The following is a 13,201-nucleotide window of genomic DNA, read 5'->3' as shown; positions in this document are numbered from 1 at the left end:
CACAAATTAAATCAGTCAAATGATCACTTAGGATTTTGCTGTGTGTATAAATATATTCCAGGCTGGCACTGAATACCATTCTGGGCAGGCAGAGGAGGGGTTGGCTCTCCCTACAAACCCTCACGCACGCTCAGATCAGCCGACAAAGGGTGTCCCTTCGCTAAAAACACCTGGACAACGCTCCACACTTCCCAAACTCTTCTCCCTTCTGGCTCCCAAACTATGGAATGCACTTTCCATTGCAATCAGAACCGCAAACTCACTCCCAATCTTCCGCCGTAGTCTGAAAACCCACCTCATCAGACTCCATCTTAGCCCATAGCACTCGACGACCTTATGTCGAGTATGCAAATGCTCAATTTATGTAACTTAAATAGCACTTTATGTAGACATAGTTTCATTATATAGATATTCCACTGTTACGTTCTTAGCTTACGTATGATTCATGATGACAATTTTTATGTGTTTGATGTATTACTATGTTTTTGTTCTTGCTTACTATAAATCGCTCTGGATTAAAAGTTTCTGCTAAATGCCTAAATTGTTGGCGCGGAGGGTCATACCATTCTGGGCAGGCGTAGGAGAGGTCGGCGTGGAGGGTCTGTACTCCTCAAAGTCGTCCTTGGATTCTCCGTTCTCGTTGCTGTCCATCCCCAGGAGCTTGGCTCTCATCGACAAGCTGAGAACAACAACATGCATGCAGAGACAACGTTTCATCTCCTCTTTCAGTAGACACAAGTAGATTGATTTTTTCCTTCAATATATATATAACGGTGTATACATACACCAGTAATATAATTATACATTATTTCCCTGTCCCAGATCAAAGGTTGGAAATAAAAATACTAATAATAAAAAGAACAACATTATATTTTCTAAAACCTACAGTCAGAGACATTTCACTCATTTACTGCTCGGTTCCATAATTATGTCATGCACTTGGAAGATTGGAATGATCCACTTGGCTGTGGTCTCCTACCTGCTTTCTTGGGGGCTGAGGCGCAGGACCTTGGGGCTCTTTGGGCTCTTGGGACTCTGGGGCCTCCAGTGAGGGCCCAGCCTCTGGTCTCCGTTGCTCTGCTTCAGAGACGGGGACTCCGGTGGGGGCCACACCGAGCTGAGACCAAACGCCCGGCTGTTTTCACTGGGACTGACTGCAACAACAGACAGAGAGACAGAGAGAGAGGTTTTCAAAATAGTAAAAAATGGCAATTCATTTTAGGGATAATGGGTGTTGCAAGATATAGCCCTTTTAGCCTCTCAGATATGGACATGGAAAACTTTGTTGTCGTCGGATAAGATTTTGTCCACAATTCCATGCTGTATTGATGCGGTAATATAGGAGAGATAACAGGAAAACGTTATTATCAAAATAGTAACGTTATCAAAATAACAATTATTCTACATTCTCTAATTTTGTAGACTTCTTGTAAATCAAGCTAAATTAGTTTAACAATAATTGAAGTGTTTAGAGCATGAATTGAAACCAAATGGACCTTATGATAGATCTATAAGGGTCCATTTGGTTATCAACTCTCCGTCATTAAGCTGGGGGCCACCTGGAACCTCCGGGACCACGGGTTGAGAGAACCACTGATTTAAAGGAATGAACATCAAACCCCTACGCAGTACGCACCAACCCCAACCCTACAGAGTAAACAGTTGTTTCATGACTTTGACCTCTTAAGACATTCTGAGCGGGAACCCCTTTTGGTGTTATAACCATTCTGAGCGGGAACCCCTTTTGAGGTTCTGTACAGTATTCAAAAATGTAAAATATATGCTTATATATAAATATATTTAAGTTTTTCAGAAAACTTAGGTAAGGTTTTCAAGGCATTTTTAGAATCGGCCTGAGTCCAAAATGGGTTAAGACATTCCTAGGGGGGTTCATTTGGTGTTTGTTTTGCCGTTTCTGTCTCAGGCCCTTGCACTGACCATTGGACACTTTATTGTTTGGCTTTGCACCTCATGTGTTTACCCTTGTGTGCTCTGTAGTATTATTATTACTATTATTATTATTGTTTCTTGATACATCTTGTCTTTCCTTTTGCCTTACAGTACTTTCATTCTTTCCTTATACTCACAGGTAAGTTGTAACCTTTACTGCTGTGCCGCCTCTGGGTGACTCAATAAAGGTATCTATCTATCTATCTATCTATCTATCTAACTCTTAACTCTCAAAAAATGTTCTGGAAACTTGGCTGAGAACCCTTCAGCCCTTTACTGCATACCTGAACTGGCAATTCCTCACAAAACCCAATAGTCTCCCTCATGAGGATCTAGAGATATCCTCCAGGCTGAAACGCAGATATATGGGGGGGGGGGGGGGGGGGATGAAGAGTGGGCAGAAAGGAAGGGTCCCAAATGCGACGAGTGCTTAAGTGCTTGAAGCAAAAGCATTCACATGTCTTTGGCAACGTCCAGCGCACACACGCACACGGGCAATTGTGCCCTTCAACTAAAACGAAAGGAAACTAATTTCAGATAAGGGTCATAAATGCTAGGGGGGGAAGATAATGAAGGCTAAAAGCTGCAATTTACTGCTTTTAAAAAAAGTACTGTATTTACGTGTCATTATGCTGGTTTCTATACACTTAAAGGGTCATTTGCGTGACATGCTCATTCATCGTTGCTAATCTAATGCAAAGCCATCTGTTGTTTGAAATGGACGTTGAAAATAAAGACAGAACCGCGGCGTTCGTTGAGTGTACTGGCCTTCATTTTTACCCCATTATTGACCTCGCCGCACTTTGATAAATAATCATTGCACACCGCAGCCGCTGCTGCCTGAGAGGCCGAGGGAGGGGAAAACATGTCCACTCAAGACCTTGTGTAATGACAGACACACGCCGAGCGTTGTGACTGCCATTATCATGATGCATCATTAGCCGCAGGGCGTGAGGAACACAAACCAGCCTCTCCTCTTGGATTTTAATGAACACATGTTTTAGATTCAGCCGTAAAAAACGCTTTTATACGGAGAAATATCTCGACCGCAATTTGCGCCTCTTTTATTTTTATGTCAACTGTGCTAAATTGTTTGGAAGACGCACGCCACTGCCCATTAAATCCCCGCCACCCTCCACCACCACACCGCAAATTTCCTTCTGGGGGTGTGTGTGCTGTGAAGAGCCGTATATATGATGATCTGTTGGCTCCAGCCTTCTCCCTTCAAAGGGAAAACGATCTATTGGGCGGTTCGGTTCGTCTGAGAGGCTGACGAGCAGAAGACTATTGTAAATCACCACCATACAACCCCCCCCACCCTCCCAAACACACACCCCTACCCTGCCAGAGCGATGAATTTCTCCTTGCTAATTTCAAATTCACTGAAACCGCACTGTGGCTGTGTGTTGTATGTATGTATGAAAACCCCTGTGTGTGTGCGTGCATGTGTGTCTGTTTTTTTTGGTAGCAAGGCACAACAGCTCCCCCCGCTGGGTCCAGTGGGTACTGTAAGTAGTGAAGGGCGAGAGGAGGTGTATAGTGAAGGGAGAGAGAGGTGCAGAGTGTGGGAAGCTGCTTTATCGCTGCTGAGCCACGGAGAGGAAGTGGGATAATATTTGGACTGGAACGCTCTATTGTTGGAGAGAGGATGTAGAGAGAGAGACTACCAGTAAACCATGTGGGAGAGAGAGAGAGAGAGAGAGAGAGAGAGAGAGAGAGAGAGAGAGAGAGAGAGAGAGAGAGAGAGAGAGAGAGAGAGAGAGAGAGAGAGAGAGAGAGTACCAGTAAAGTAAACTATGAGGGAGAGAGAGCGAGAGAGAGAGAGGAGATGGCCTGCAGGGACAGATGAGGGAAACACAAAAAAGGGTGGAGGGGATGAGAGAAGATGAAAAGAGAATTTGGAAACTGAGAAATAGTGTGTGGTTGAAAAGGTGTAAATGGAGCAAGTGAGAGAGAAAGACAGACAGAGAGTGTGTGTGTGTGTGTGTGTGTGTGTGTGTGTGTGTGTGTGTGTGTGTGTGTGTGTGTGTGTGTGTGCGTGCGTGCGTGCGTGCACGAGCGAGCGCAGTGGTACCGGAAGGGGAGGAAAATCCTGAATGATTCAGAGGGCCGAGACCTAGACGGCAACCTTCAAACACTCCCTAGACTGTAGACACCAGTATACCTGGAGCCTGGATGAAGCTCTATAGACACCAGACTAACCTGGCCTGGATGAAGATCTATAGACACCAGACTAACCTGGCCTGGATGAAGATCTATAGACACCAGACTAACCTGGCCTGGATGAAGATCTATAGACACCAGACTAACCTGGCCTGGATGAAGCTCTATAGACACCAGACTAACCTGGCCTGGATGAAGCTCTATAGACACCAGACTAACCTGGCCTGGATGAAGCTCTATAGACACCAGACTAACCTGGCCTGGATGAAGATCTATAGACACCAGACTAACCTGGCCTGGATGAAGATCTATAGACACCAGACTAACCTGGCCTGAATGAAGATCTATAGACACCAGACTAACCTGGCCTGGATGAAGATCTATAGACACCAGACTAACCTGGCCTGGATGAAGATCTATAGACACCAGACTAACCTGGCCTGGATGAAGCTCTATAGACACCAGACTAACCTGGCCTGGATGAAGCTCTCTGGACACCAGACTAACCTGGCCTGGATGAAGATCTATAGACACCAGACTAACCTGGCCTGGATGAAGATCTATAGACACCAGACTAACCTGGCCTGGATGAAGCTCTCTGGACACCAGACTAACCTGGCCTGGATGAAGCTCGCCCACCACAAGGACGGGTATGCTCGTCCAATTAATTAATTACGCAAGGTGCTCATAGGCTCGTCTTAAGGCATTTAATATCGATATAAGAATGCCTTGCTATTTTCCACTTTTTGGAAGCGCTCCGGTTGGTAGGGACACTTGCTATAGGGGCCTTGTCTGCACTGCGTCTGCGCGACCAACCACATTAGCTTCTGTTGTAGCCGCGGAAAATCAACTTGCTAAAGAGCTGTGTTTACAATTGACATCGTTCCCATAATCCGAAAGGACGGCTGCATGTTTCTATAAGGCAAGCAACATCGATCCCATAGCCAGGAGGGACATGGCAGCTGTTTGAATCCCATAGCCCAGAGGCAGACACATTGCAATTGGCAATTTGGTTGTTAAACAACTGCTAGGCCGTTAGTGATGATTAAGTAGCACCATTTTAGGGTGGCAAATCCTACAAAGTATATATTTATGACAACATGCTTTTTTGGGGTTTTTTTCCTTCTTCTACTACTCACGCTGGATGGCGCGGAAGCGTGGGCCGAACGACGGCGACGATCCCGATCCCAAATCTGGAGAGTTCCTCCTCTTCTCCAGGCCGGGAGACGCCTGCACCGTGATCTTATGGATGAAGTCTGAAACACACACATTTACAATTTTGCCATTTAGCAGACGCTCTTAACCCAGAGCGATTTGCAGTAAGCAAGAACATGAACATGGTAATACATCAAACATGGCCAAAGCATTTCCGGGGGTCTCCAGTCAAACACATTGAGAACCCTTATCTAAGTCACATAAGTTGATCCTATGCATACGCCTGTAAGGTTGTCGAGGCTTGGGCAAGTGCTACGGCAAGTGCTAAGATGGAGTCTGAAGAGGTGGGTTTTCAGACTACGGTGGCAGATTAGGAGTGAGTCTGCAGTTCTGATTGCAATGGGAAGTGCATTCCATAATTTTGGAGCCAGAAGGGAGAGGAGTTTGTTTGGGACGTGTGGAGCGTTATTAGTGAAGGCACACACACACAGACACAGTTAGACCACCCAGATGGTCAAAGGGATAAACTAGATTTATGGTTTGAAATGAACGGCTGAGTGAAGCAGACGATCAGACAGACACTCGTGTCTGCCAGGCTAGATTTATTTACCTAGCCTTCTCTCTCTGAAATAATATATTCAACTTTGATGTTGTGGGTTGCGGCCGCAAGGGGGATTCAGTTTTCAATTGGGCACAATTGTGGTGTGTGTGCGCGTGCGTGCGTGTCTATGCATGCGTGTGCAATGTGCTTGTTTGTGTGTGTGTGTGTGTGTGTGTGTGTGTGTGGGTGTGCGTGCGTGCATGCTTGTATTTATACTCGCAAGGGCCAAATGTTTCCACAATTACAGTAGAATTTGAAGAAGAAAATACATCATTGTGAGCACAATTATTGTTCCGTCGTCACAAGAGAAAGGTTGTTTTGTGGTTAAAATAGTACGGGGTGAATTGGGAAAGGATTCAGGTTGTTGGGGTAAGGTTTAGAATTAGACGTTTCGAGTTTAGGTTTAAGGACTGGGGTTAGTTATTTCCCTGAACAATCAGATACACTAACAAACTGATAAGAACCAGAGCGAAACCGGGCAAAACGTTAGCCCCCACCCACCCACCCACACACACACCCCTTCACCCTCCTGTTACACTATTATGCGACACACATTCACACACCGATGCCGGAGGAAACCATGCAAGGCACCAACCTGCACGTCGGGAGAAATTAGGGGTTCAGAGTTCTTGCTCAAGGACACTTCCAGGGTTCAAACTGGGAACCCTGAGCCAATGCCGCCCCAAACTGCACCTTTCTAAACTAAATGTGTTGTATATATGGAACATAGCCTCGATTTGCACATTTCTAAACTATTGTTTGCTGTATATGGAACTCTTGTTACACTTGTTTTTTACCAGCTGCTGTGTGAAGCACAGCGGAGCTGGTTTATGAATGATCGCTTTGCTTTTCTGGACTAGCAAGCTATCTCTCTCATTGGCTGCAGGGAAATAACATGCATTTATTTTTTATCTCATGATTTTGCAACCCATTTTTTCACCCAGTGTCAATTATCTAATGTAATCGTGGGAGTTACACATCCTCTGCCAACCTGGGGGGGCAGCGGACAGACCTCATGCTTCCTTATATGCATGAGGAGTCCAAGCTGCTTCTTTTCACCTGGCGGTGGCGAGTGTCCCTGGCCAGACGTAACGCATGGAAGGAACACGTTATTCCGACCAGTTCCTTTCCCCTCCATCAGGTGCCCCGGCTGGCCAGAGGGTAGCAGTTTAGAGACCAGGATTACTGCATGTTTTTTGTGAGGGTACGTACCCTAGGGGACACGGAGAGAACATGCAAACTCCACACAGAAAGGCCCTATTCGCCAACCCCCCTTGGGTATGGGCACTGATGACGTGGAGGAGAGAACACAGTGTCCCAGTATCCCCAGCGGGAATCGAACCCAAATAACATGGATTTTCAGAAAACCTTCAGGAAAACATCAGGAACGTGTGAAGAATAAAGCTTTTGTGTGCTATTTTCGGCTTAGGGTTAAAACAAAACAAACTTAAAAGTTACATTCATCAAATCGCCGCCCTAAAACATGAATGTCCTCACAAGTATAGTCATAGAAATGTGCGTGCGTGAGCGTGTGTGTGTGTGTGTTTTCAGGAGCAAGACAGACGAGATTTGAGTCGCATGGAGGTGAAGGAGAACAACCCACTGAGCCTAGATTCTACAACTGCCTTCTAAATCATGACAGTTTTGTGAGAAAGCTATGTTTCTATATAAAATATATAAAAATTGGCCACCGACCCCCATTTGAAAATGTTGTTCCAGGGACCCCCCAACCCCCCCAGAAGCGAAGATACAAGTTAAAAAATGTTTGCTGTGAAATAATATATATTCAAAGATTTGCACACGTTTTCACAAAAAATTAAATAAAAAAATAGCAAATCTACAAGCGTGTAGCGTGACATTCAGACTCCAGGTCTCATGCGGTTAAAGCGTGTCTACTCCCCCCCCCCCCCCCCCAACCCCCAGCTGAGGCTTATCGGCCGGATAGCAGTGGCACTGGAACACAGCGGCAATGGAGAGACCACTATAAATATATATAACATAGTGCACAGTCAGTGGGGATGAGGGCCAAGGGAGAATGCTAAGCAAGAGTTGTGTGTGTGTGTGTGTGTGTGTGTGTGTGTGTGTGTGTGTGTGTGTGTGTGTGTGTGTGTGTGTGTGGGGAAGGAATCATAGGGGGTGGGCTGGGGGGGTGGTGCAGTGGAGAGACTGATGGGGGAAAAAGCGAGGTGGTGAAAAATGACTGGATGACAGAGAGAGAGAGAGAGAGAGAGAGAGAGAGAGAGAGAGAGAGAGAGAGAAAGAGAGATAGAGAGAGTATGATAGGAATGAAGAGAGTGAGGGAAAGGGAGAGGCACCACACAGAAGCGAGAGATAAGAGAGAGAAAGGGACAGGGGAAAGAAAAGAGATGAAAAAAACAGAGGGAGGGAGAGAGAGAGAGGCCAGCCAGCAGTCAGTGCATGGACAGGAAGCAAGCATGGAGGCGTGGTTGGCTCTCTCTCCCTCTCATCACCCCCCCCCCCCCCCTCCCCTCCCCCCCCACACACACAAACACACACAACACACCCTGCTGCTGCTGGGAAAAGCCTGACCACAGCGTGTGCGTGCGTGCATGCGCACACACACACACAAGGCCACATGTATTGCTGCACATACAGACAGTCACACACACACAGACCGTAGAAACGATATGCTGCCTCAAAGTACACACACACAAACACACACACACACACACACACACACACACACACACACACACACTCTTGCTCAAGCCAGAGCAAGTCAGACACATACTGTATATTATATACACTCACGCGCTTTGGTCACACTTCCATGGAAACTTATCTATAAGCGACACACTGGCCGTATGGTATGTGTGTCCGTGCGCGTGTGTGCACGCGTGTGTGTACTGTATGTGTGTGAGTGTGTGCGTGCATGTGTGTGAGGGAGGAACAGAGTCGTCTCATGACAAACAGCAGCGAGTGCTTTTTCTTTTTCTCAGATGAGCCCACGCAACACGCAACAGTGGGACCAACACAGGAAGGGCCGGCGCACTGCAGGTAATGGTACAATATAATGCTGTCACATTTCAGCCCCCTCACTCTAAGCCAGTGGTTTTCAACCCTTTTCATATCAAGGTCCATTATTTCTTCGCCATTAAATTGAGCTACGGTCCACCATTTGATGACGTTTAGCCTCTAAGATCGAAAACCTGTCTTAGATTCCATGTCGAGATAACAGGCAAACGTTGACCAGAATAACAATTCTTCCACATTCTCTAATTGTGTAAATTCTTGGAAAGTAAGTAATGCAGATGTTTAACAATAATTTAACTCTTGAGAGCGTAAAATGAAAACATTTTACGCTCTCAAGAGTTTATATAAGTAGTTATAGTAGTTACCTACTGTCCATCATTTCAGTCTGACTGGGGACCACCTGGAACCCACTCAAGGAGCACTGGTGGTCCCTGGACCACTGGTTTAAACCCACTTCTCTAGAAGAAATGTGTGTTACAGATATATATATAATATCTATATATATATATATATATATATATATATATATATATATATATATATATATATATGCAAATAATGAATAAAAATAACAAACAATTGGAATATTTTTTTGGAATAAAATAAATGGAGTCACTGTGTCATTATTATTTCTGACACCTGCGGCTGACATAATAGCTGTTTTGTTACAACTGTCTCCATCCCCCATTTCCTCTTATTCTTTTGCAGTTGTTGTCGTTATTGTTATTGCTGTTTATGTGGAACAGAGTGAATGAGGAACAATTGAAGTCTCCTTCCTGGCTCACTTTGCAGAACGCCTGCATGGTGAGACAGCTCCATAGCCTCTTCTTTTGATTCTCCTGGATCGCTGCTTTGATAGCCGAGACAAACAATGTGTCGCATTGCGACGTGTTGATAGCTTGAAATTAGCTTTTTTTGAGGACTATAAAGCATTATGTTATGCTTTAGCTGTTGATAAATAGAAGATCTACAAGCTCATAGCGAGTGCCACGCTATGAACTTCTGCTGTTTTTGAAAAATTGTGAAAATGTGCCTGAAATCTTTGAATATATATTGTTACAGAGCGAGTGAGTTTTTAACTCAAATCTTTGCTACTGGGAGGGTCCCTGGAACAACATATTTTCAGATGGGTGTCAGCGGCCAATATATATTTGGGGTCCTTGACATGAATATGTTTGAGAACGACTGACATAGAAAAATGTTTTTTTCAGAAAACTGTCAGGATTTAGAAGGCATATTTTAAATTTCGACGTCAGGCCTAAACGGGTTAATGCCCAGGTCTATTATAACCCATCTATTCTTTTTAGATTAAATATTGTAAAACCTAATTTAAATGCCGCAGACCTCTCTTTTTCTGGGCCCATGGCTGGTGCTGAGAAACCACATTGATTTTGTGAGATCAAATAAATAATTCATACCGGTACGATAATAATCCTGTTCTATGGCCTCATCTTTAATAAGGTTAGGCATTATAATGGTTAATATAATCTATTAATTGAAGGTTTACAATGAACGGACATAATGTTGCTATGAAGCGACGTGCTGTGATAAATATGGAACAATCAATTCCTTCAGATGAAACCAGAGCATATACATATACGAGTGGAGCTGGTCGGGAGGAAAAGGCCACTTCTCGCTCTAGGGGACCGTTTCCAAGCACGCTCGCTATCCGTTCATGTTGCACCCCCACCCCCGATTTCACTCCATATGTGTGCTTTTGACTTGTTATATGTGCATTTGACTCGATGTCATGTGCATTTGACTCCATATGTGTGCATTTGTCTTCATATTATGTGCATTTGGCGGGGGGAGGAGAACCGGAAGAACATATTCACACGAGCGTGCACAGGACTGGAGTGAAAACTCCACGCAGTCCAATGGGAAACTGCTCGTGGAGCGAGGTCTCAATGACAGCTTGCAACTTTACAACGGATTGTCACGTGTAGACCATGATTTTGAAAAGAAAATCGGTATCGGCAGTTACTCAAAATCAAATGATCGGAATCGGATCAGGAGCAAAAATAAACTTGATCGGGACATCCCAAATATTACGCATGCACGCACCACACACACACGCACGCACCTCATGCGTTATAAATTACAATTATCTCAGGTACTATGTGTACATTTATTAGTTGTACGGCTGTACAGCCTGTAAATAAGACAAGCGACACCGTTTGTGAAACAAGCTTCTAAGTTCTAAATGACCCTTTACTTTATGTGGTAAACCGCTCAAACTTTCTTCTTCCCTGCCTTGATCTCATTACCCTCCCCCCTCTCTCTCTTCTTCTCTTTCTTGTATTTCTTGGGAAAAAAAAACACGATGGGAACTACTGTATGCACTGAAAGGAATTTCACCCACTTATTTTTGAAACTGTGACGTGACAACAAAGATTCAGATTCTGACCTTGAGGTAGGGTGACCAGATGTCCCCACTTTGCGCGGGACAGTCCCTCAATTCACAAGACTTTTCAGGCGTCCCAAAATTGAGACCCTGTCCCACATTGTGACTGACAGGCATCAGTGTTCAAATGCCCCAATAGTACGTTAGTTCCTTAATAGTTGGCGTTCTGTTGTAAAGCTCAGTAATTCTCTATTTCTATTTTAAGGCTGTTAAAAATAACATGAGAAACATCTCCTAGGCTACAGTACCAAGACCAATAACAAAACCATCAGGCAATATTAGGCATATGGTTGAATATGACATTAAAACTAAACCGTTGGAGCTACAGATGTTCTGAGATGCTCGAAATGTTCAGAATACTCATGTTTGAATACTCACATGGCGGTCATCTTTCCATAAGTTAATGGCAGGGTGGAAACTAGCTTCAATTTGCCAAAGACCGCCCATACATCCAAACAGACAAAGTCCTATCTAATTTGATTAAATGATGTCAAACTCACCAACATTGCACCACCACCTGTTTTGAATTTGCACATAATGCAGGAGGCAGCAGGATGCTGCGTTACTGAAAGGGAGCGCTTCCAAACTCCAACACTTGCAAGGGAATCACCTGCAAGGGATTTCTTGATATAAAGTAGCTCATAACATGTCTATGGTGGATTTTTATGAAACAAACACTTTGCAGATAGAAAGAGCATCATTCATGTTTTTCGTACAGCTGCAATGTTGGTGAGTTTGACATAATTTAATACAATTAGATAGGACTTTGTCTGTTTAGATGTAATGGCAAATTGCGGCTAGTTTTCACCCTGCCATTAACTCGTGGATAGATGACCGCCGTGTCTATTGATTATTCTGAACATTTCGAGCATCTCAGGAACAGTTTAGTCATTTCCGGGTATTTCGTCCTGGATAGAGCATTTCTCACAGTTCCTAAGTTGTTCGCAGCGGTCATATTAGCCAAGAACAGTTGAGATATTCTCCACTAAATGAAGTGCATACATATCTTAGCCAGGTCCTGGAGGGGGGTCCCTGGAACAACATATTTTGAGATGGGGGTCCGCGGCCAAATACAGATAATTCTGTGGTTCCTTGACATGGTAAAGGTTTGAGCACCAGTGCAGAAACTGATAAGTTTTTTCAGAAAACTGTCAAGACATTTTGTAGAATAAGACCAGGTCTTAATGTAATAGCATCTTAACCCAATTTGGGCGGGAACCACTTTGGTGTTTAGCTGTTGAAAAATAGCAGATCTACAAGCTCTGCGCTATGAGTAGATCTGCTATTTTTGAAAAATCATGAGAAGTCTTTGAATTTATATTCTTTCGGAGCGAACGTTTTTAACTCAAATCTTTGCTCCTGGGGGGTCGGCTGGAACAACATATTTTCAGATGGTGGTCAGCGGCCAATTATACATAACTAGAATTTCGCCCCCCTTCGGGGGGCTCAATCCTAGTGTCGTTGCAGCGCAATATGGGAAGAAGGAAATTGCGGGAATTGACAGACTCCACTTCATGTTTCAGCTGTGGTTTTAAACTCAGTAGTGTGCCCTGCACACAGCGCACACTCGCAATTGCAGCTGGAGGGCGACGCGACACACACACACACACACACACACACACACACACACACACACACACACACAGAGCGATGTGTGGATAAATCACTGAGATTTGGGAAATGTGTTCAGAAGTACAACGATTAAGCACGCACAGGCAAATGTCAGAAGCATCTGTTTCGGTTTCCAAACAGGAAGTTGTAAATGTGCTTATTAGACGGAGGCAGCGTGATGCTGGCATCTATTGTGATGCCAGCATCACCACATTTCACATAGAAATATAAGCACCCATTTACTCGCTTAGCGGAGACTGTGGGGTGGTAGAGGACATCTCCCCGGACGCGTGGGTATGTCCAGATAGTTGCCTCGCGGAGGC

The 13,201-nt window shown here is 44.5% G+C and overlaps 1 protein-coding gene across 1 annotated transcript in view; it reads right to left on the bottom strand.

The window, feature by feature from the left end:
* LOC308335796 (mitogen-activated protein kinase kinase kinase 11) overlaps positions 1 to 13,201 on the bottom strand; it is a 66,078-nt gene that overhangs the window by 14,912 nt on the left and 37,965 nt on the right. The window contains exons 6-8 of the mRNA XM_080792998.1: positions 5,253 to 5,369; positions 980 to 1,154; positions 564 to 679 (exon numbers count right to left, since the gene is read on the bottom strand). Of these exons, the coding sequence (XP_080649124.1) occupies positions 564 to 679; positions 980 to 1,154; positions 5,253 to 5,369 (408 nt within the window). The remainder of the gene's footprint in view (positions 1 to 563; positions 680 to 979; positions 1,155 to 5,252; positions 5,370 to 13,201) is intronic.

Source organism: Protomyctophum bolini, assembly GCF_963924005.1.
Source record: "Protomyctophum bolini genome assembly, chromosome: 20".
NCBI lineage: Eukaryota > Metazoa > Chordata > Actinopteri > Myctophiformes > Myctophidae > Protomyctophum > Protomyctophum bolini.
The sequence above is the reverse complement of the archived record's forward strand: the minus strand, read 5'-3'. Positions and strand labels throughout refer to the sequence as shown.